Source organism: Diabrotica virgifera, chromosome 5 (assembly GCF_917563875.1).
Source record: "Diabrotica virgifera virgifera chromosome 5, PGI_DIABVI_V3a".
In the NCBI taxonomy this organism is placed as follows: domain Eukaryota; kingdom Metazoa; phylum Arthropoda; class Insecta; order Coleoptera; family Chrysomelidae; genus Diabrotica; species Diabrotica virgifera.
In genome coordinates, this window is record NC_065447.1 from 7,109,615 (window position 1) to 7,135,844 (window position 26,230).

At 34.2% G+C, this 26,230-nt stretch overlaps 1 protein-coding gene across 2 annotated transcripts in view; it reads left to right on the forward strand.

Annotated features, from left to right (window-relative positions):
* LOC114340744 (zinc finger protein castor homolog 1-like) overlaps positions 1-26,230 on the forward strand; it is a 365,464-nt gene that overhangs the window by 334,355 nt on the left and 4,879 nt on the right. Inside the window, exons 6-14 of one of the 2 annotated variants that reach the window (XM_028291549.2) lie at positions 16,743-16,911; positions 17,251-17,464; positions 18,139-18,340; positions 20,724-21,709; positions 21,791-21,940; positions 22,047-22,270; positions 22,593-22,867; positions 23,540-23,626; positions 25,259-26,218. In XM_028291549.2, coding sequence (XP_028147350.1) covers positions 16,743-16,911; positions 17,251-17,464; positions 18,139-18,340; positions 20,724-21,709; positions 21,791-21,940; positions 22,047-22,270; positions 22,593-22,867; positions 23,540-23,626; positions 25,259-26,218 — 3,267 coding nt within the window. The remainder of the gene's footprint in view (positions 1-16,742; positions 16,912-17,250; positions 17,465-18,138; positions 18,341-20,723; positions 21,710-21,790; positions 21,941-22,046; positions 22,271-22,592; positions 22,868-23,539; positions 23,627-25,258; positions 26,219-26,230) is intronic. The other variant, XM_028291619.2, reaches the window with a different exon arrangement.

The following is a 26,230-nucleotide window of genomic DNA, read 5'->3' on the forward strand; positions in this document are numbered from 1 at the left end:
TGCTGATGGATTATGCAGTGAAAAAATAATAAATAACGTTCTGGAAATTGTTTATGAATGTAATCTTTAAGTCATCTCAACATTACAATATTAGCTTCTCTTAAATTTAGTGCTCCGTCAGTTGTTGTTACACTTACTAGGTGGTTACGGGTTAATTTAAAATTTTCTTAACAGTTCCTGACTACTTCAAACATATCGTTTCCATTATTTGTTGAAATTTTATGGATTTCATTGAGGGACCCAACAAAACTCTGTGTCGGGAACCCAAATAATTGCCCGCGGTATGTTGAAAATTTGAGGAAAAATGACCCGCTGTAAAAGTATTAATTATTAGCTGCATTATCTATATTAATATTAGCCAGAATTCAAAAAAAATCCACGGGCCGCACTTTGCCCACCCTGAGTATAGATTAATCCATTCGTAAATAAGTTTACATATTTTTATATTTTTCAGCTACATTCTGTAGAAGAAAAGGTAATTTTATATTCTCATCGAAATTGTTTTAATATTTTTCGTGTTTTACTAGTGTATCTGTATGTCCTGGTTTGAGCAATGTGAACCAAAATTTCGTTACTTACATACCCAAGAAACTCTTGTATAGCACCAACGATCTTTCGGCTATGTTTTAATGAGTTTTTAATTAATGTTTCTTTGACCGTTTATTATGCAAATCAACTTTTTTCAACTCGAATTTTGTTGAAGACATGAGAAATTGTGATTACTAATTTCCGGGTTCCTTTCCTAATTTTAGTGGTTCATCAATTTACAGTTACCAAATCACCTAAAGAAAAAATTGCACATTTTTGTGCTCAATACATGGCATATTACGAGAATGTGGGAGGCTATTTTTGTTAACTAATTTTAAGATTAGTTATGTTAATTGCAACAAGTTATTTGAAATATAATTATTAAATAACATGAGGATTACGGATATGGGAAAATATGGGAAAGAATCTATAAACAGAAATGGAATAAGGATGAGCGTATTCTGCACAAGAAATGATATAACGATTGGGATCACCTATTGGAACCAACGAATAGAAAAGAAGTACACGTTTATTGCAGAAGAAAGAAATGTTAAAGGTTTAATAAATTATCTATCTATCTGTATATCTATCTACGTATAGCCTATTTCGCCAATTTTTGAACGTAGCCCTTCTTCTCTCCAGAATTCTCTGTCCTGGGCTATACACATCCATTTTGAACCAGCGTGTTTTTTGATGTCTGCGATCCATCTCATTTGAAATCTTCCTCTTCCTCATCCGTATTCCCAGGATCTACAGTGTATTATTTGGTTATTCCATCTGCCGTCCTTTGTCCCTTGCGTTGCGCCCAACGAATTTCCATTTTAGTTCTGCTATTTTTTCATTTACATCTTTGACCTTAGTGATTTTTCTTATTAATTCGTTTCCTTTCTTATCCGTCAGATTTACTTGTAGCATTTTTCTTTCCATGGCCCTTTGACCCTTTGTGTTTTTAATAGAAACCTTATATAGTTGTTATTAAAGTTTAAGGAGGAAAACAAGGTATGAAACAAAGACCTTAAGATCAAGTGCCAGAGACTAACGAGATTGACTAACGATTGATTTAAAACGAAGAAAAAGAACAATTATGAAAATCTTAAAAAGTTATCGATTTTACAAAGTGTACAGAAGTGTGAATTGTGAATAGACATATTATGCAAATCAGGAAAATAAAAATGGAAACTGTCGATGTACGTTTTGTTATGTATTTAATTTTAAACTATGCATAAAGTATCCTTCAATGAAAAAAAAATACAAAACGAGGAACGTGTATGTTGCAAACGGAAACACCAACACTTTTTCTGACCGAAATATACTTCAAATTCGTTTCATCGGTGGGCAACACCTCTGCTTAAAATATAAAACCAAATATTTGTATCAGTTGTCAATGTAATGATCAGATGATTGGAATAATTAGATTGGTGATGGTGAGTGTTATTCCAAGTTATCGGAATGAAAAAAATGCTGCAAAGCCGGTAGTTAGTTCGATCGAATACTAATCGAAGTCAGGGCAGGACTAGGACTCGAAACTCAAAATTTATTCATCGATGGCTAAGAGGACAAATATTGTACATATGTCCATTTTTATTTAAAATGAGATAGTGCCTGGTCTATGCCAGTCGAGATGAAATCTTTATTGTGCTCAAATATTGTATGTCCGCTAGTTACTAAAGTAGGATTAAAGACATGTCCATTAACAATACCACAAAATTAGAGCACAAATGTTGTATGTCCAATAATAATAACACAATACTTGTGCTGTTCACAAAATTCAAACCAAAAACGACTTGTTTCTTCGTCTTCAGGTGCCATCTCCGCTACGGAGGTTGGCAATCATCATAGCTATTTTAATTTTTGAGGCAGTAGCTCTAAATAGTTGTTTTGAGCTGCATCCAAACCATTCTCTCAGGTTCTTCAGCCATGAAATTCGTCTTCTTCCGATGCTTCTTCTGACATCTATCTTTTATTGCATTATGAGTCGCAGGATGTCATACTTATCGCCCCGAATCACATGTCCGAGATACTGTAGTTTTCTTTCTTTAATTGTAAGTTCAACTTCCTTCTCTTTACCTATTCTTCTCAGTACTTCGTTGTTCGTAACTCTATCTACCCAGGAAACCCTCATAATTGTTCTATAGGTCCACATTTCAAAGGCGTTAAGTCGTCTCATTATCTCTACATTTAACGTCCATGATTCCACTCCATAGTATAGTACACTGTATACGTAACATTTTGTTAGGCGTACTTTAAGAGCTAATGTTAAATCTTTGCTACATAGGACCTTTTTCATTTTCATAAAATTAGAACGTGCTTTTTCGATTCTGACTTTGATTTCTGCAATGTAGTCATTATTTTCTGTTATAAGTGTTCCTAGGTAAGGGTACTTTTTTACTCTTTCGATCTGCTGGCCCTCTACTATCAAGATTTCGTTATTATTATGGTTGTTTGTACTAATTTTCATAAACTTCGTCTTTTTGATATTGATAGAGAGTCCGTACTCCCTACTACACCTTACTACTTTACTCATGAGTCTTTCCAGGTCTTGTAAACTATCGGCTATTATTCCTGTATCATCTGCATATCTAATATTGTTAACTAACACTCCATTTACTCTTATGCCCACTGTTTCATCTTCCATAGTTTCTTGCATTACCTCTTCAGAATAAGCGTTAAACAATTAATAGAGGTGAAGTATGCAGCCTTGCCTGACTCCTCTCTTTATTTCCATTTCTTCAGATATTTCTTTTTCAATTCTTACTATTGCTCGCTGATTGTAATAGAGGTGTGTAACGACTCTTTTATTGTAGGTATGTCAAAATATACAATATTTGTCTATATTATTGGAGGCTCGTCAGCCTATAGTATGCGTTGCACTAGTCTGCGTAAAGGTAGCCTAAGGTTTAATAATTGTGTTTGAATATATGCATGCTTATTTCGTTAAGAGCGTAGGTGCAAAATTTCGAGCCAATGCTTTTTAAATGTATTCATTTTTTTTGAATCCTGAGAAAACTAATAAGTATTTTTGAAAAATTTAAATGCAGAATGAAAGATTACATTATAGCCGAGGGCTGAAAGTCCCTGAAAACTTCTATAATGTTTATTTTAATAAGTTACAGTGGTGAAAAAAGAGAAAATTTAGTGCGATTTTTAATTTCAAATATTTCATTCAAAAAAAACTTTGTGTTTATTCTAAGGACTTTCAGCCCTCGGTAATAATGTAATCTTTCATTCTACGTCTTAATTTTTCAAAAATATTTATTAGTTTTCTCAGGATTCAAAAAAAATGAATGCATTTAAATATCATTGGACCAAGATTTTCCGCCTACCCCCTTAACTCAAAATACTTATTGTCAGTAAGTATACATAATATAATGTTAGTAGCTTTATTGTCACTGATAGATTCGATTTAGTTCTCGTTGTCAATGTCTGGAAAAACTATCAGAAAGAGACCTAGTACCTATCTCTCGTATCACCAAATAATAAATTAATATGTAAATAATACACATATCTGTGTATTAAGAAATCTTAGCACTAACTATAATATCGCGAAATTAATAAAAATTAAGTTTTCTCACCTAAGACAAAGAGCAAGAAAAACGGTTTGTAGAAGAAGCTCTAACGGCAAATATAGGATAAACAGTTCTTGTTAAAAGATTTAATATGTTTGCACATTATTAAAAGAACAGTAAGTTAGTTTTTTAGGCGATTCCGTGTAGAATGTTAAGTATCTATTTTAATGAGCATTAGACGAAGACGAAACAGTAAAATCCGATTTTATAATGTAAGTTATACGTGCAGTTGCTAATTGGTCGAAAAACCGCGAATAAACAGATATACAAACATACACACCGTCAGTCGGCATTACTCAGGACTGTATTCTGTATTCACGATAATCGGTATCATACGGAAAAAATACTGAAAGTTTGATGGAATTGTTATTCTCACTCTGCGATTCTTCGTGCTGATTGATTATCATTTTGGCGAAGAACGTGCCTCAAACATCGTAACATAAGTTTTCACTTGTCAGTCAGTGATTCGCTACACATCGCACTGACAATATTTATGCCTTTTTGATGTCTTCACCATCAAAAGGGGAAAACATGTTTAAAATCTACGAGCAAAACTTTTATAATGCTATAAGAAGTCTTAAGGGTGTGGTTCTTCTTTTCGAGCTAGCAAGAAATATATAGCGTCTAATTACAAAATAAATGAGGGAAAAAGTTGCACCGTTCATTAAAAAATATGTAAAAACGAAAGAAAAATTAGCTTCAGGTTGTTTCAGATGAAGGTGTTCATCAAGACCTGCAAATTCTAGTTCAGGGAGAAAAAGAAGGCTGGGGGTTCAACTAAACCAAAAAAACTGTTGTCTTGGTAGAACGCTAACGTTGCAAGGCCAAAAACGGCACAACAAACAGAGAAAAAGCTGACTAAGACGAAGAAAGAAGAAAGTTTAAAGAGACTCTAAAACTACACTCAAATACTCAAACCACATATATCAAAAGAAGTAAATGATCAAACCACTATATGATATTAATAAGGCCATGAAAGCCAGAGTGGCCTAACCGAAGAGAAAATTACTTTACATAATCAAAGAAAATGATCAGAAGCTATCAATGTCCGATTGTTTTAGTGATTGTATGTTGACCAATAATGATTCTTGGTCAACATACAATTTAGTTCTTTTCTTGTGTAGTTTTAGTATATATCTAATGCATTAATCCTTAATTCTATTTACCAATTTTTGTAGCGATTCCAGGGTGTCCATTATAACGGTGGCATCAGCGAATCTTGTGTTATTTACTATTCTTCCGTTTATAGAGATTCCATCTCTTAGTTCCGCTATCGCTTCCTGAAATATGGCTTCACTGTACACGTTAAACAGTATTGGCGACAGAGCACAGCCCTGTCTCTTTATATCAACATTCTTGGACTCTTGTTCTTCTCTCTTTATATTGACCTTTTGATTCCAATACAGATTGGTGATAATTTGTAAATCTCGTCTGTCTATATCTCTGTTTTTCAATAATTCTATTAGTCGGATCCTGTCGAATGCTTTTTCGAAGTCGATGAAACAGGAATAAATATTTAGATTCATATCTAAGCATCTTTGAAAGAGGGCATTAAACGCACACGATGCTTCTCTTGTTCTAAGTCTTTTGCGGAACCCAAATTGGGTATCATCCATATCATCTTCCATAACAACTTGGCGGTTATATTTTTTCAACACAATTTATTTTCGTAATAATCTTTTTGGGAACGATTTCCGGAGTGGATGTTGAAACGTCAAATCTTTTAGGTAAAAATGTAATTGTCAATGGTAATTGCACAAGAGCTCTAAAATTCTATATTAATTTTAGAGATCGAGTGCAATTTGTTGCGATTATTTCATGAATGAAACTGTGTAAAAGCCAAAATTTTGTTGTAATTTATTTATGTAAGTACAAATTAGTACAATTAAACAAACAGTTGTTATAAATATTAATTTGAGGGTTGAAAGTCATCACTTTTATAATTTTTAAGATATTAATTCTCATTAATGTCACTGAATGTATTTTTTCGTAGCAACGAAGGGCATCTGACGTAATATACTTGACGACAGGAAATTATCAAAAATTATCGATTTAATTTAGACTTCTGTAGCTTTCTATTGGTCAGAATCTCCTATGAATGAAATAATCATTACAATCAACTGTGGCTAATCCCATCCCATATAAACATAATAATTATGTAGTTACATACTTTGAGACGTCTGCATCTATGAAATTAGTCCATGTCATCGATTTATTCCTTCATTCGCGTAGTTGTTTTAGAGATTTTAGAACGAAAAAACCTATTCCGGCTCTGGCAGAATAGATAAATCTATTTTAATCCTAAAAGACCCGTTTGGATTTTTGATCAAATAGAATTTCCTTAGCGTGTTAGCGGCCAAAAATTTAACATTTCAAATGAACAAAAAAATACCCCTTTTAACTTGGCTCAATCTTCGGATATTATGCGCTGCATTTAGAATTTAAATGTTGCTACAAAAACAAATCAATGATCGACCGCAGCCTATAATTAAGATTAACATTATCTGGAAAAGGTTACAGGAAGCTACAGATACTGCATTTCGAATGTAGATAATTTTGTTAACGAAATAAGTAACTTTAAAAATTCCATCAAAAAAAAACTAATAGCAACAGACATGGAATTCCTAAGGGAAGCTGGAGTGGAAAGTCACCAGAAGAGATAAAATAGTCACATAGAGATTAAGAGAAGAATGGGAATGAACTCAGATATAATAGATTACATAGAACCGAAGAGATTAACCTGGTACGGACATGTCAGAAGAGCAGAAAAAACGTTGGATAAACAGAATAACAGAGTGGAGCCCGATAGGAAGAAGGAAGAGATGCAATCCCCGAAGATCTGTCAGAGATTAATTGGACGAAGCAATGGAAAGAAGAAATCTACAGGAAGAGGACTTGGAAAACAGAAAGAACTGAAGAGAACAGTTAAATGAAGGAATGAAGTGGAAATCCTTAGTATATATAAAAATTATACCAGAGGTCTATTGAAAACCGTATTCTCTTCATTTTTTTTATTTTTTTTTATTCCAGCGTTTAGTTTTAGATGAAACTACATTAAGTTCTAAGGTCTTAAATGTTTTTCAGTTCTATTTTTAATTTACTATTTGTTTATTTATACTTTATTTAGAAATGGAAAACACACGTGAAAGGAAAATCGATAGAATACATGCCAGCATATGTATGTTTCTTGGATTTAGCAAAAGCATTTGATAGAGTCAAACTTAGCTATATGTATGTATATCACAAAAACAGGCAGATTAAGTGAATTAAAGATGGGAAATCATCAGGATCTGATAAAGTAAATGGTGAAATTTTAAAACTATTTAAGGCACATCAAATCACAGCTCTTACGAATCTATTCAACAACATACATATAATATGAGACTGATCACTTACCAAAAACTGGCTACTTCCAACACTCTTTTCACTTCACAAAAAGCCAACGCTAGAAAATGTGAAGAACATACATAGATTCATTAATTTGGTAAGCTATGTACTTAGGTACTCCTTACTATTATTCACTCGCGTGTATACACCAAATTAGAAGAGCACCTAAGTCAAGTTCAATTTGGATTCAGAGTATGACTCGGAACGAGGGAAGCACTTTTTAATTTGCAAGTTCTAATACAGAGAGCCATGGATGCCATATGCATGTTTCATTGATTTCGGGAAGTCATTTGACAAAGTACCACATGGGAAATTAATCGATATCCTAAAAACATCAGGACTCGATAATAAGGATATAAGACTAATCACAAACATATCTCCAACAAAAAGCAACAGTACGATTTGAAAATAAACTGTCCGAGATCTTCGTAGTATTATAGAATAGAAACATTTTACAAATACAGCCTAAAACTAAATTGTACGAAGACAAAAATAATGATCATTAGTAAGAACACCAACATATACGCCCAAATTGCAATAAACGATACACCGTTAGAAAGAGTGCAGAAAATATGCTATCTGGACTGCAATATTTAGGATACCTGGGATCATAGTTACAAAATAAAAACTCGTATTGAAAAAGCCAGAAGCTCTTTTAACGGTTTTATGAAGATTTTATGCAAGTTACGCATAAGAATTCCTAGATGTTATGTCTCAGTCTCATATATACACCACACAACTAACAGAACTATTCCACAGAGGTCAACAAAAGTCAAAGAATTTGTTAACAATGTAAAGAATAGAAAATTGGCTTACTTCGGCTACATTATGCGTAATAATAAATATTTATTTCTACGTTGATTCTATAGGGTAAGATTGACGCAGGCGTATATCCTGGCTAGCCAATCTTAGGAAATGGACTGGTCTAACGCCAATTGATCTATTTAGAGCTGATGTGAATAGAATAAGATGGGTCAATGTGGTCGCCAACATCACTATAAGATAGGCACCTTTAGAAGAAGAATAATTTAAATAATTCGACACCTACCGAATCTTGAATAGAAGGGAGCCTCCATCCAAAGAGAGACACAAAGAGAGCTCCATACTATGAATCGAGTGACCTCCAAATTAGGATACGCAGGATGCGACGGGCCTCCATATAGGACAAAGGTTGCCTCTCAAATCGGTGGAACTTGGATACCCAATGGGAGCCTAATTATATGAGAAAATACAAAATCAAATATGGGAAGAAGCAAAAGACAAAAGATACAAATATAACGAAACAAAAGGTACAAAAAAGATCTTATCCTTAACAGGGGTCTCGAAATACACGTAGAACGTCTTTTGCATCTTGATGTACAACGAAAAATTAAATTACATTTCCTCGAATAAAGAAAATTACTTCGTCCTTTTTATGATGGCTCCGCATATTCATAATTTATCACAAAAAAAAACAAATGCGTAACATCGTATAATTAACCTAATCTGCTCTATCATTTCATGGATAATTTTGTTTATACAGGGTGTAACAAAAATACAGGTCATAAATTTAATCACATATTCTGGGACCCAAAAACAGTTCGATTGAACATAACTTACCTTAGTACAAATGTGCACATAAAAAAAGTTACAGCCCTTTGAAGTTACAAAATAAAAATCGATTTTTTCCAATATATCGAAAACTATTAGAGATCTTTTATTGAAAATAGACATGTGGCATTCTTATGGTAGTAGTATCTTAAGAAAAAATTATAGTCAAATTTGGACACCCCATAAAAATGTATGGGGGTTCTGTTCCTTTAAACCCCCCCAAACTTTTGTGTACGTTCCAATTTAATTATTATTGTAGTACCATTAGCTAAACACAATATTTTAAAAACTTTTTTGCCTCTTAGTACTTTTTACAAAAGTCAGTTTTTATCGAGATATTTTGAATATTTGTCAAATCCACCACATATTTGTATATGGCTAAGTACGATTATGGAGACTTGGTAATAATATGAAAATTTATTTATGATTTACATTTTTAGGTATATTTTGAACCATATTAAAAAATAAGTAATATCTCGATAAAAAGTGCCTTCTTGAAAAAATACAAAGAGGCAAAAAAGTTTTAAAAACACTGTGTTTAACTAATGGTACCGCAGTAAAAGTTTAATTGGAACATACACAAACATTTGGGGGGTTTAAAGGAACAAAACCCCCATAAAATTTTTATGTAAACATATTAAAAAAGAAGCAGCAACTCGATAAAAACTGCCTTATCGAAAAAATACTAAGAGGCAAAAAAGTTATAGAACTATTGAATTTAACTAATGGTACCACAATAATAATTTAATTAAAACGTACACAAAAGTTTGGGGGGTTTAAGGGAACAAAATCCACATAAAATTTTTATGGGGTGCACAAATTTGACTATAATTATTTTTTAAGATGTTCCTGCCATAAGAATGCCACATGTCCATTTTCAATAAAAAATCTCTAATAGTTTTCGATATATTCGAAAAAATCGATTTTTATTTTGTAACTTCAAAGGGCTGTAACTTTTTTTATGTGCATATTTGTACTAAGGTAAATTAAGTTCATTCGAACTATTTTTGGTCTCAGAATATGTGATTTAATTTATGACCTGTATTTTCGTTACACCCTGTATAAACATATACCACCATCTTTTTGGATGATTTCACGGCAAAATATATGAAATCGATTATGGCGCAATAATAGGTATTTTTGTTAGTGTAGGAATACCTACGTCAACGTCTAAATTTTCCTAAACTAAAAACAGTTGAATAACAAAGTAAGTGAGCGAGTTTATGAAATTTTATGAATAATAAAAAGAAGGCTAAATTGGTTAAATTGGCGTTCAATTGTCGTGAGAGTTACGGGTCGACTATGATTTCATTGGATTCAATTTGTACTGATTATCTTCAACAACATGCATAAAAAAGGGAGACAGAAACTACTTGGTGCTGCTGCTGTGGTGCTCTGTCGAGCGTACTTTAAATCATGGCGGTTAGATTTAATATTTCCTTTTTTAGACAACTGTTGGCGATGTTTATACATCAAAATCAATTTAGAAACACTGAGTTGGAATTACTGAACAACAATTTAATGGAAGTTCACAGTTTACTCTGCGTTAAACGCTTCCTCTCGTTCTGTTATAACGTAATATTTTCAACAATTAGTTGTCGTACAAAAGGGGTTTTCACTAAAGGATGTGCAATGATCTCTTACGTATGTATTCATAGCTTTAAGTGTCGTCCGGTGACAATGAAATACATTTATGAAACTTCTATTCTGGAAAACTTGTATGCACGACAAAATAGACCTCTAGAGAAGAGATGACGGCGATTAAATAAACAGGATCTCAATAAATATAGATAATAATTTGTTTGTCATTTCATTACTCAATTGTCTTGTCTTCCAACATTAACTATTAATTACTCTTCACTTTATCTAATTCTTCTAAATGCCGTACTGTTATTAAAATTTTGTTAACATTAACGCAACGCAATTTGAAGATTCCATCCATAGCTTTTACGAGGATTCTTTATCCAAGAAATATTCTGACCCGAAATGATCTTAAATTCAATATTTCCTTCCATTATCATCTGAAGAGTTGGTACTCATCAGTACTCAATGTTTTGCCTACTGCGACTAGGAATATGAATAATGACCTGATACTAACTTCATACCACTGGCCACTTTTACCTTTACCTCTGTCAAAAAGTGGCAGACAGATTCAAATTTTCTCCTGATGATGTTAGTAAATACGAAAACGATCAAATGCAGAAAATGGAAAAGAATCTACAAAACAACGATATAAGAGAAGCGTGTAAATATCTATGTATGCAATTTAAGAGAAGGATGTAAACGGCGAAGAAATCTATGCAGAAATTTTCTAATTTAATTTAAAAAAATCTATAGGCAATATTTGCCTATTTCTCAAACCTATTCTACAATTGAAGAGCTTAATGTGAAACAATGACAAGCCACACATGAGTTCAAAAAGAGTTAGTGTTATTCTTGGTTAAAGTAATAGTATAACAAGCCACTAACAAATTATCTCAGCCCTTCGTTAATAGATGGCCCGATAAATCTATGGTCACACTATTGCATAGGCCTAGTTTGTTCTAGTATCTACTCGACATAATGACAAGCCACATCAATATGGCGAACATGGGCGGAAGCGTTTCGGATAATTATTGAGTTTGAAGATTCTATAAAGAAAAATAGCAAAGTTGACTTGACATTCGATGACAGTGACCGTGACCCTGACTATGTACAATCTAGAAGTGACCCAAGTAGTGAAAATCCAGCGATATGTAATTTTTTCCTAAATGTGGCTTGTCACATTATTACCATTCAAGATTAATGTAGTTGCTTGTTATATTATTGCATTTGGTTGTAGGATAATGAACAAAGTCAATCAATAAAAACCAAACACACCCGTCAAAAATTCCAACAAGTTGATGGAGACAAAGAAACAAATACTGTTTAACACCTATAGAGTTGAAACCACCCCGAACACAGTCAATAATAGAAAATTCTTAATCTACATATATCTAAAATTTGGGTATTTATTATTAATGGAATAATGTAACAAGCCACATTTTTTTTTTAAATAAAGACTGTTTTTTCTTAAGTTTCAAGTATATTTGATTAATATTGTTGTCAACTTTAGTCCCATAGGGCAGGATGCCTCGAAATATCTAAACTAAAACAATAAAAGTTGTTACTGGATTTTTTAATATTATTTTTAACATTCAAAGTCAAATATCTCACTTTTACCTTTTTGAGGCTTGTCATTGTTTCACATTAAGCCCTTCAATTACTAACAGCTTGTTCTATGGCTCACATCTTCTTCTTCCTCTTCATGTGCCATCTCCTCTAAGAAGGTCGGCAACCATCATGGCAATTCGCACTTTCGATAGCGCTGCTCTAAAGAGATCAGTTAAACCAAGCTCTCAAATTGTTTAACCAGTAGATGCGTGTTCTTCCAACGACTCCTTCTACCCTGTATTCTTCCATGTATTATTAATTGCAACAAGTTATAACGCTCGCCTCTCATTTCATTACATGTCCCAGATATTGCAGTTTTCTAACTTTAATTATATTTAAAACCTCTCTTCCCTTTCCCATTCTTCTCAACACCTCAACAAGGCTTCTGATCTGTCCGAAACATCTTTCTTTAATGTCCAAGACATGTAATAATACGGAGAAAACAGCATCTCTTATCTTTAAAGAAATTGTAATGTCACTGCTTCAGAATACTTTTTTAAGTTTGTTAAAAACACATCTTGATACTGTCAAATGCCTTTTTATAGTCTATAAACGCAAGAAATACGGGTAGTTGGTATTCATTTGCCTTCTCTACCAATGTATATTAGTTAGTGGAAGATTTAAATCATCCCACATTTGATTGGCCGTTATATTTTTGTTTAACTTTTTTTCTACTTCGCTACTAGTCCAGATTCGTCTTAGTATCGTCGTCTTATGCTGTTTTGCTTCAGTAATCTTACTTTGTTTCTCGAATAACCCTCTCTTTCTCGAAGACCTAATTTAGGTATTTATTGGACATATTTGGTTACAGCCATACCAAAAAGTTAGGAGTTGTAGCCAAAAACTCTCTTAAATTGCACAACCATCAAATTTTTCGCAGCATCTATAAATATAAATTTTAAGAGCAATAATCACAAAAAACGGTTATCAGAAAACGTGGAAAATACTAATACTATATCTGTTGATTTTAACACCTCTACTGATATAATTATTAGTACACCACTGACCGTATCACCAATTAAGATTTAGAATTGCTTCAATCAGTGAAATTACGCTGAGTTTTTATTCTAAATATGGTTCAATCCAAAATTTTAACGCTATTTTTAGTTGTCGTATCAAATTTTTGGTGTAATTGCCACATGAATGGCGATTTAATTGGTAATGGTAATATTAACAATATGGCAGACCAGATTGAAAGATTTATCAACAAAAATCAAATATCAAAAATTGAACATTATTCGTGTTTGATTAAATCATAAATTTTAAGATATTGTTCTTTCTGAGACGTTTCACTTTTAGTCGATTTTTTATGTTTACCTACATAGGTACATTTTTGTATCTTTTATGATCACCTGTCCGATCGATCATCGGTGATTTTATTTATGTACATTTATGTCCGCTTGAGCATTTTCTTCTTCTTTTTTCTTTTCTATAGGCAGTACTGCCTGTTTTCTTCAACGGCGCCTTTCATTCTGTCCCTAAATTGTCATTCCATCTTTTCCTTGGGCTTGGGCGTCCTATACTTCTGCCTAACGGTGACTTGTCTCTGGCTATTCTTGACTTGTCCCTGGCTTGATTCAGACATCCTGCTTATGTGTTGATTCCACTCTTCTTTTCTGTTCTTTACTCAGGCATTTATATTGTCTACCCCACATATCTATATCTATCCTATAGTCCTTTTCCAGCAATCCTTCTTAAGACCTTCATTTCGTTGATCTCCAGATGTCTTTGTGTTATGCTTTAGCTTTAGCATTTTCCTTGCCATTTTTCATTTTTCTTTGTGCTAGTATAAGCTTGGATGGTTGTTAAGGGCATTTACTTATTTACTCCGTGGCGTTACAACCCTCCTAAATTCCTCTGTGTCTTGAGCAATCTCCAGTCGGTCTTCTTCCAGTTGGGACTTCTTTCCATACCAGAGGTGGCCCTGCAGAGGACTTGAAAGAGAAAGGGTTAATGAAGAAGACGTGATGGGCAGAAAAGAGTGACGAAGAAAAGTAAGAAACAGCGGCCACTGAAAAGGAAAAATCTGAAGAAGAAAAAGAAGATAATAATTATTGAAAATTATGGGGAACAGTAACATACAGTTGATTATTTCAGATTATTTCATTCATAGATTTTAACCAATAGAAACCTACAAAAAGAAATATTTCAGCAATAATTTTTTTTGATAATTTCCTGTCGTCAAGTAGCGCGACCGATATCATTTGTTGCTACGCCAAAATAAACATTCAGTCACATTAATGACAATAATTAATGTTTTACAACTTGTCAAAGAGATCACCATGAGCAAGTTTAGTAAATATTCAGGCGAAGATATCAATAAAATATTAGTTAAAATGATTTAAAAATACAGTTAAATTCATGAAATAATCTTACCCAATTACACTCGAGCTCTTAAAAATTGCCGATCTGTGTTGCCGTCGTGACAATTTGACATGATTAAAACTGTCAAATGTCACTCGGGATACAAATCGGTAACTTTAGAGCTCTTGTGTGATTAAAAGTGAGAATCTCCTGCTAAAAATTGAACAGCATGAAGCATAAAAATATGAGAGAAAGCTGAAATATATTTTAAATAATTCTTTAAAAATAATGCATCTTGTAATCCTTTTGACAAGACACCAATAAAAAGCTCCTCTTATTCTCTAAAGGTCAACGATTTTCGTGCTCCATCCACGTCTACGTGGTTCTGAATGAAATCCAAAGATTTTAATTTGTGAAAGACCTATTTTAAATCATACACAACACACACACACACTTGTACAAATAAAGTACCTACCGGCCTTTCAAACCCTTCTATGCCATGTAGCCGATGAGGATACGGTCGACAATCGCCTAAAACCGGCACGTATTTGGTTTTTGACCCTGTAAGATGCTTAAATAAACATCTGGACCACTCGTCATTTTTGAATATTAGAGACGGGTTACGTCACTCCGTGAGTAGATGAAAACAAATCTGTATTTCTACTTTTGTTAATCAAAGATGTTGGGTTTTGACTAATTTACATTTTTCTTTTGGTCCCGCATGTCGTTACTACATTAGAAGATTATTTTTATGATCTGAATTACTATTCAGTTATGAATCAGCAGTACAGTGTTATTAAAACGATTTTTAATATTTCCACAAAACGACAGATAAAAGCAAAATAACTTTGGAAAGTCTGTTTTTTATTCTAAGGGTTAATCATTTGTTGTATGTTCTTGCATTAAAAGATTTTAATATTCACCGTTGGCGCGCATACAGGTAATTTGACCCTTATTTGCGCTAATGGTGAACATAAAATTTTTAATTGTATGTCAAACAATGCACAATACCTACCGCTTAAAACCCACCAAATTTCATTTGCATATCTCAACCGGTTCTAGAGCAATAAATAATTCGTCAGTTTGTAAGAAAAATTTCAACACCCCCTATCTAGGAAACGAAGCATTTGCGGACGTACGTTTATAAACCAAACTGTCGTTATTTTTTCATGCACCCTGTATTGATGAAAAACAAGGCTAGTTGTTAAAGTACCTACCTAACTTTTTATTATCCCACATAGGCGAATGAATCAAAAAACAGAATGTTAAGTAAACATGAGGCTATAGTTGGGTTTTAATTTCAGTATTTTATAAATGCTAGAATATTCCACCGGGTGACGCAAACTTTGAGAAAAAGTTACAGTTTGATTCTTACAGCCGTTATACAATGACAATTTACCTGTCTAGCAACAATATTATTATAGCGATATTGTTTAAAAAATAAGGTTATAACATGTTAAAAAAATCACTTAAATCGGACAACAGGTTTAGGAAATACGAGACATTAATGCCTGGTTGCACCAACAGATCTTCAGCTTAAGACGTACATTAAGCTCAGCTTACGAAACATACGCATTGCAACATTGAGGGCCGGTTGTTCGAACGCTAATCAAAAATGGAATCAACTGATCATTATCAAATATTTAATTACTGTTACCAACAGTCAATGTCAACTTTGTTTGGGTTGCTGAAAACATAATTGATTACAATTATGAGATTTATTAATCAATTATGTTAATAATTGTTATGTTAATTAATAATTAATTAATCAATCAAGTATGTTAATTATCACTATGATAATTAATTAATTAATCAATTATGTTAATTATCATAATGATAATTAACATAATTGATTACAATCAACTGATTGACGTACGAATGAGGGGTGTTGTTATTTCATGGTTGTTAAGGGGACTTAATTATAATCAACTTCTTGATTAGCGTTCGAACAACCGGCCCTGAGTCTTAGATCAATTTTTGGCTTTCCACAATAATTGCCACGTGAAGAACTTCGATAAGAATCGAAAATTATGGGGCAAAGCTGGAGCTTAAGATTTGTTGGTGCAACAAGTCATAAAAATGGCCAAGTTTTAAGGTGGTGCGTTAATTGTTTGAAAAAGTGTATAACGAAAATATACATTAAACTAGTATACTAACAAAATCTTTTTGTTTCAGCAATGATGGCACAATCTTTAGCGCCAACAACACCCAGGGAATCAATCTCATCGTCTTCCAATCATCTCGTACATAAAACCTCGAGTCAATTAGACTATTCCAAATACGTGAAAAAGTTCTCTTCGTCATTGGAATGTGGCAGTACTTACTGCAAGGACCTCAACTACAGGTAATTAAAAACAAATGTTAAGACTCTTTAAACACAATTGACTGTGATCGTGAAAATGAGAGACAATTTTCCCTTCGAGTCAGAGGCGATATACAATCTCCAGACAGATGTTTCTGTTTACAACGTCTTCAGTGTAGCTGCATGCACACCACTCAATCAAAACGAAACCAAACTGTCTATTTAAGTGGAATTTCAAAAATAGTTTAAAATCCACTTTTAGAACGCTGTAGCGACATCTCTTAAAGAAAAGTCCCAGATACAAAATTCTTCAGACTTTGATCGTGTTTCTCAAAATTGTTATTGGTCCTACAATTAGTTTACGCATATTCTTCTTTTTAGGGAACATTTCCACTGTCTGGACTGTAATTCGAGGGTATTTATCAAGAAAGAAGAGATGATCCGCCATTTTAAATGGCACAAAAAGAGAGATGAATCCCTGCAACATGGTTTTATGAGGTACAGTCCTTTGGATGACTGCGGGGACAAATTTTCCAATTGTACACACAATAAGAAGCAAACCCATTATCATTGTATCAAAGAAGGGTGTGATAAGGTAAGTTCTTATTTAGATTAAGGGGGTACGGTTTAAAAATTTTGATTTTTTTATTATTTTAAATGAGAAAGTACATACATATGTAACTTCAAGAATACTCTCTGATAATTTCAGATTGATCAGAGAAAAATTACCAGAGATACAGCAAATTTTGAACATCCATACCTTTACAGCATCTTCGCGCCAGCGTGCTGAGCGCAGTGAGAAACATTCAACAGTTGTTCCCCTTCCTTTTCTAAATTACTCCGCGATTCAAAATCATATTCCGGTTTGCAATACTAAACGTTTAGCAATTGTTCAACTTTTCGCACAGTCCTCGTTAAAAACAGTTACAATTATCACATTCATATTATTTTACTATTAGCGGGAGTCAGGAAAAATGAAAGGAAATCAGGAACAATTATAGGGAGACACGATAAAATATGAGGTCAGGAAAAATTAGAGGGGGACACGATAAAATTAGAGGGACTCAGGAAAAATTGGGGCGGGTCAGAAAAATTGGAGGAGTCAGAAAGATTGAAGGGGCTCAGAAAAATTCGGAGGGAGTCAGAATTGAGTGGCGACAGCACTGGATTGCAGTGTAGACGGCAATTTATTGGATCCCCGTCACATGGCGGTGGTCAATATTACTAGTTTCATAATATACGTAAATATTAATATTGTTTATCTTCCAGGTATACATATCAACGTCTGATGTACAGATGCACGCAAACTATCACCGAAAGGATTCGGCAATCATTCAAGAGGGCTTCCAAAGGTACAGAGCTACAGAAGAATGCGGCGCCAGTTATTGTGCGTTTTTTGGCCAAAGAACAACACACTTCCATTGTCGGCGAAGCGGCTGTCGTTTCACGTTCAAAAACAAAAGCGACATGGGTAAGTTTTGTTTATAAAGAAACTATCGCCGTAATCTTCTTCTTAAAGTGCCCTATTAAGTCCCCTTGACGTTGGCGATTACGGCGCACATGGATTCGCTCCCAACCCCTATAAAACCACTTTTATTGTACACGAGTTGGCTCCGAAACTCATACCCGAAAGTTAAGTTATGACCGAAGGGTTAGGTCTTCCTACCTGAACCCGGGAGGGAATCCATGTGCAGCCGGCGATTAACATGGCAAAACTGTCTCTGTCTCAAGCTATTCTAAATAGGTGCTCTGCTTTCTTTATTCCTGTCCACTCCCTGATATATTCTTCAACCAAGAGGCCTGTTTTCTACCAATTCCTCTGCGTCCTTCGATTTTACCCATCATAATAAGTTGAAGAATATTATATCGGTCTCCCCTTACCAGTAGTCCAAAATAGGCCATCTTTCTACATTTGATGTTATCAAGCAGCTCGCGAGCAGCATTTCCTCTCTTAAGGACTGCCACATTTGTCAGCATAGCCGTCCATGGTATTTTTAGTGAACGTCTGTGGAGCCACATTTCAAAGGCCTCCATACGATTAATGGTGAATATTTTTAATGTCCATTTCCGACACCATATAAGAGGGCTGACCAAATGTAACATTTAATCATGCGCTTTCGAAGTTGAAGTTGCAAGTTATCATTACAGAAGAATGACCTCTTTTTAAAAAATGTTGTGCTGGCTATCTCGATTCTACATTTTATCTCTTTATCTGGATCTAGTTGTTCAGTAATATGGCAACCAAGATATTTAAAACTGGGTACTCTTTGAATTATATGACCATCAACATAAAACCATGAATCTTGATGTGCCAAACGGCTATACACCATGTATTTTGTTTTTGAACAGATTATGTTTAGGCCAAACTCTCTTCCTACTGTATCAATGGCATTTAAAAGACAATGTAATCCATTAATGTCATCACTTAAAATAACAACTGTATCGTCTGCATATCTGATTGTATTTATCAGAATTCCATTAACTTTCACGCCTCATTCCAAATTATATGCTATCTGAATATAAATTGAACAACAGTGGGGACAGTATACAACCCTGTCTGACGCCTCTTTGTATTTTATATATTTCTGTTGATTTTCCATTTATGCAAGCTGTCGCTGTTTGACGCCAGTATAATTTTTTTATGATTCGTACGTCTTGACTATCAACTCCTTTATCCTTTAATATTTTAATTAATTTATGATGATGTACTCAATGCCTTTTCAATAAATACAACAAAGACGTCTTTCCTTGAATCTCTACATTTCTGCAATAATACATTTAGTGCAAAGAGTGCGTCCAGGGTTCCCAGTCCATTTCTGAAGTGAAATTGTGTTTCATCCTGATCTTTTTCACATTTATCTCTGATTTTACTGTGTTTCGGTAATCGTTACAGTTTTTCGGTAGTGATGTTGATTATAGTTACTTTCGAGTACCTATTCGTTACAAATCGTTACTTTTGTATAAAGTAATCATTTACAGTTTACCGTATTCGTCAATTTGATTACTATTATTACTTTTGTATTTGAGTACCGGTAATAATATCGAGAATCGTAGTTCTCAGTAGGTAGGTATTTTATATAAAGTAATCATTTACAGTATTCGTTACTTTGATTACTATGATTACTTTTGTTGGTTTTGTATTTGAGTACCGGTAATCATATCGAGAATCGTATTTCTTAGTAGGTAGGTATATTGTATAGATATTCCGATGTAACAACGACCTTCACCGATATGTTTAATGGATAAAAATGATTTGATTACTATGATTACTTTTGTTACTTTTGCATTTGAGTACCGGTAAGCATATCGAGTATTGTATTTCTTAGTAGGTGGGTATTTTGTATAGGTATTCCGATATAATAACGACCTTCACGAAGTACGAAGTAATCAGAGTAATCAAAGTAGATACAATAGTCGTTACTAGCTCTGATACGATTGGTACGAAGTAATCAGAGTAATCAAAGTAACGATTTGCCTCTCTGTATAGTAATCGTTACTTTCGGTATTCGTAAGTGACGAGTACTTTGTAACGAATAGTTACTTTTCAACATCACCATTTTTCGGACGTTGTTTTTTTGGTAGGATTATGAATTCGGACTTTAACCAATCTTCAGGGATATCACCAGTCGAATAAACATCATTGAAAAGTTTGACCAGTATTCCAATGTTTTCCTCATTTATGAGCTTTAACATCTCTGTCGGTATGTTATCAGGGCAAACTGCTTTCTTGTTTTTTGCCAATTTTATAGCAAGTAATATTTCTGATTTTAGTATTTCTGGTCCTTCACCTTTATCTCACCGTAATACTAAACCGTTCGTATCACCGTAAAACTTAAACATTTTTTTATTTTCAGAGAAACATAAGTCATATCATATCAAAGATGAGCAACTCTCGAGAGACGGCTTCAAGAAATTTATGAAGAACGAAAAATGCCCTTTTGACAACTGTCGGTTCTCGAAAGTCTGCAATCACATACACTGCATCCGGCCACAATGTAGCTACGTCTTGCATAGCTCAGGCCAACTGTTTTCTCATAAACGCAAACACGAGCGTAAAGACTCCGAACTAGCGTACAGAAAGTATAAGCTAGCCCAAAGTATGTTAAAGACTTTGACTGATGGTCCTGTACCGCCCCCTATGAATTTTGCTAGAGACTACGAGGCTCAAATCGACAGTTTAAATTTGTCTCTTTATAATCAATCCTCAGGAGCCATGTCCAACATGTCTAACATGTCCAACACTGAGAGTTTAAGCGAAAGAAACTCTCCCGTGAGCTACGAGGAGTCCGAGTCTATTTCTGCGATAGATTTAAGCGCGAATGAATCTAACTTTGCTCAAGAAGACACCATTTCCTTTAACAGTGAAGACTTCTGGCGCAAATACTGTCAGTTTGTTCCTGATAATCAATGCCCGAACGACAAATGTGAATACACCTTCACGGATCACTTCCATTGCTTCGTTGAGCACTGCGACATGGCATTCAATACTAGAGAATCAGCCAGAGAACACGCCAGAAACCACGAACAACAGGAAACGATCACAGACAACTACTTCACCACTGTTACAGTACAAAGCGGAGAGTGCGAAGAAAACTGCATCTACCAGGATAAAGAAAAACATTATCACTGCAACTGGGAAAATTGTAGGGAAGTTATTCTTCCGATCGACAAACCATTTAGACGTTTGGAACATTACAAAATGCATGAGTATTCCAAGAAGCTCAGCTTGACCAAGGATCCTCTAACTATGACGCATCTGTCCAGCAGCATCGATGGAATGTTCTGCAGGAAACGTGGAAGGCCACCAAAGAATAGAGTCATCGAAGTATGGAATGATTATGTAAGTAGCACTGTATTTATTTCTTGCAGAATACCAGTCGATAAATACTGAATACTAAATATTGTGTTTCTTGATTTTTAGAACCCCATGGGTAGCCAAAACCTTATGGACAGTCCACAAGCTATTTTCACAAGCTTTAAACTCCCAAAACCATCAGCAACACCCTCTAGTAGCAAAGAGATCGAACAACCAGATTCCAATGATGATAGATCAAGCACTCATAGTCCCACGGTAAGTAATTAATGGAATTCATGAAGAAAATTATTCAAACATAATTGAAAATACTATATAAAGTAATCGAAATGCTTGTAGTCTGATTGATTGTCTTTGTTTTTAGCCACAGGACTATTCCCTCCAAGGCTTTGATGTCTTTAATGAAAATACCAAATGTCCCGACTCATTGTGTCCATATCTGGGATCAACGCACTACCATTGCGTCCAGAATAGATGCCTCTATGTCACGGAGAAAGAAGATACCTTAATCCTACACGCTAAAGATTTCCACGATAATGTAGAAATATTAGACGGGTTTGAGTTCTACGATAGAAACATAGACTGTAGGTGAGTATGTGTTCAAATTAAATCATTTTTTAACCCACTTACATCGGTTAGACAGGTAGAACATTTATCAAACGTATAGTAAGACACAAAAGGGCTTTCAATAACAGAAAAACAGATTCTACATACGCACTTCACCTCTAGATCATAATCATTCTTTTAATGAACAGTTTGAAATTCTTCATGTTCAAAAAAAAGGTCTTAAGCTATCTCTATAACAAATTTTGTGGAACAAAAGTTTTCGTTCGGTGTACCATTTGGAACTGGAACACCGTTCTAACAACCAGCACTTTATATATTGAGTACTAAAAATTTAATTTTTCAGGCTTCACAACTGTCCCAGTAACAAAATAAACCGACATTTCCACTGCACACGACCGAACTGCAACTATTCCTTCGTTCAGTATTCAACAATGGCGATTCACAACCAGAAGCATGCTGAAGAGCTTGCTCGTGCATCTCAAAGCACGTTTGCTCAACCGAAATTGGAGATCCGAGTGAAGAGCGAGGCCCAATTGACGGATCAAAGACTGGAACCTAGTGATGGACAGTTTAAAGCCATTAATTTGAGCCAAGCATCAGAAAACAATAAAGTATCAGGTAAGTCTTTTAAACGTATGGTGAGGAATGAGATATGTTAGTTCAGGAGCATAACAGATGATATTGAATCACTTTGTACTCAATATCTATCTACGTTTTACATTTTCTGATGGAATGAATGATTCAAAATCACTGTTATGCTTTTTTATCAGTAGGTTTAAGTTACGTGGAACATTTGGAAAAGGTATTTCCTACTTTTCTCCGTTTTTTTATTTGTGGCAACACTGAATTGCCCAGATAGATTTTTTTATTCAAATTTCGGAGAAATTAACGGTTTTAATAGTTTTTCAAAAATACATTTCCAAATGAAGAATCAGTAAAGTACAAATTTGTATAGAAGGTAGATAGTTGTAAGGGTTCTTGCAGGATGACGTTACCAAAGGCGAACTTATAGATCAAAAGTTTTATTTTTGAACTAGTCTCAAAGAAAATCAGTTGCAGATCGTAAATAATTCGTATATTTATAAAAAAAAATCAATTTATTAGTATTGTTCGTATCTTGTGTGTCATTAATGAAGACAAAACTCAATTTTGCTCAATTCCTAACTGTCCTGACAAATGACTAGATGTGGCAACATCACAAATATGATATTATTTACTTTTAAGAAATACCCTTTGGCAACGTCTCCGACTTGTTTACTGTAAATATAGCATTTTCTGTCTCTCTTCTAGTGGTGAAGGCATCAGGGACTTTCTATCCTTTATCTACATTGCCAACAGAAATGCAAAAATCACCAGAATATAAACCTATCGTCTCAGGTACGATTCTGTACTAACAACAAAAAATATGCTAAATGCCTCACTAACAAAAGGAACAAGCGAAAAATGACACTTTCTGACTAGTATTATTAGTAGCAAAGAAATTTTTAATTAATTCATCACTATTTTTAAACAATCTTAAACAACGCTCTTAATTTAAAATATTAAAATTAAACAATCTTAAAATTAAGAGCGTAGGCGCATAAATATTTTACGGCTATCCCAACTTTTTCTTTCTTTGCACGGCAAATTACGTGTAGTAAAATTCTCACTGGTATGGATATGTAAACATTACTCGACAATGACATTACTCATGATTAACTTAGAGATGTTCTTTGATAACTTTTGAATGTTCTTGGATAACTGTTACTTGTATAATCGCTTAAATTATTAATTCAGATAATTAATATGATAATTTTTTCACTATGTATTCAGTGATTATAATAATGTATGTACTATACAATAAGAATAATACTTAATCCAGAAAATAAGAGGAAAGTGATAAAGTGATTTTTTTTAATAATATATTGTTACTATGGAACGCTTAGGTAAATTTTGAACATCTTTGCCGACAAAATACTTGGATCACAGAATATATCCATATATCCTGGTGTATTCTCGGCTTGGATCTTTCATAAATCATAAACAATAAATAACTTATTATTAATTTCACATCGTAAATCAATTATTTATCAAATACACTATCAATATTAATAATATTATTTAATAAACAACTCAAAATATTCCTTAAGCCGTGTCAAATTTTTAAAATTGTCACTGTCTTGTCAGCACATTATGTTCGACTGAGTGCGTTGTACGACAAAGAAAGCGAATGTTCGATTTGGAAAATATCACCACGGAAATGGTCTTCATTTCTTTTGAGTCCTGAAAAAACTAATAAATATTTTTGAAAAATTTAAACGCAGAATGAAACATTAAATTATTACCGAAATCCGAAAGTCCCTTAGAATAAATAAAAAGTTTCTTTTGAATGAGATATTTGAAATTAAAAATCATACTAAATTTTCTCATTTTTTTTCACCCCTGTAACTTATTAAAATCATTATAGAAGTTTTCAGAGACTTTCGGCTTTCGGTAATAACGTAATCTTTCATCCTGCGTTTAAATTTTTCAAGAATACTTATTAGTTTTCTCAGAATTGGAAAAAAATTAATCCCATTTAAATAGCATTGGAGCCGAAAGTTTGTGCCTATCCCCTTAATGCCTAACTTCACTACGTCACAACTTAATAAGGACCACCTTTATGAATTTCGTCCTTTAACGAACAAATCATCAAAACACAGTACACCGGGTGGTAGTTAACTATCATAAGATGAAGCACATTGTGTTCAGATTCATAAAATCCTTCGAGAAAATGTTAAGATTAAAATAATGGCCCTGGCATAGTTTGCCAACGCCTTTTAAATGAATGCGAAAACGGACAGACAGTTGTATAGTACTTAGTACAGACTAGTGTCATTTTACCCAAACATCAGTTTAATTTGCTTATGATCCTCTGCATATTTTGTATGAAAGACCTGATCTGCATGGTATATAAACTTTTCTGCATGTTTTTTTCTTGAAAAACATTAACTTCCTTTATACCGTATTTAATAATTACTTTACTTTCAGAACCAGCACAGATTCATGAAACGATGACTCCAACAACAGGTAGCAACATCTTGTACGGACCAGAGATCAGTTGCTCGAGGCCTTTCTGCAAACTGAAAAGGAAGTACCACTATCACTGCAACGCTTGCAACCAAGCCTTCAGTGAGTTGGATAGGTTGTTGGTTCACGTAGCAAAACATAGCAGTGGGGCTCTAAATAGTCAGACTCAAGAGGACCACTCTCCTCAATCGTTTTCTCCTCCATCACCCCAAATTCCTGTATCTTCCACGACGTCAAAACCTTCAACTGAGAGCAAAATTTCCATTGCACCTATACAAACGTTGCAAAATCCTTCTGTTAGTCAAATGAGTCAACAACAGAAAGCAGAACCGCACGAAACTTACCTCCCACCGACATTCGACGCATATAGTCATTTTAATAACTTCCCCGCTAATCTTCAATTTGCTATAATGTCACAGCAACAGCAAATGCAAAACCCTTTCTTGTCCCAAAGCCTCTACCAGAATCCTCAGCTGATGTTCCAACACGCGCAACTGATGCAAAGTCCCCTCCTTACGCCCCAATCTCCATATCCCGGAGAGAACCTTACCAGTCCTCTTGCTGCAATGGCTGCTAACTTAAACAAGAGAGCTATGAGCCCTCACGACATTTCCACCGATGCCAAGAAGGCGAGAATTCAAAATTCTATGAGGATATTGAAGGATGAGCCAGTTCCCGAAGGATATCTCAGGTTCAGGTTTAACGAAGACTGCCAGTATCAACACTGCGGATACAGGGAACACCAGACGCACTTCCATTGCCAGAGGCAGGATTGTGGGTACAGTTTTTGTGATAAGACTAGATTTGTGCAGCATACGGCGAGGCATGAAAGGCTTGATACGCTTATGGGAGGAGATTTCCAGCAGTACCGCGCCAACGTTGCGTGTGGCCGAGCAGACTGTGCCTATACGGCAAACTTAGGTAAGTTTTCCC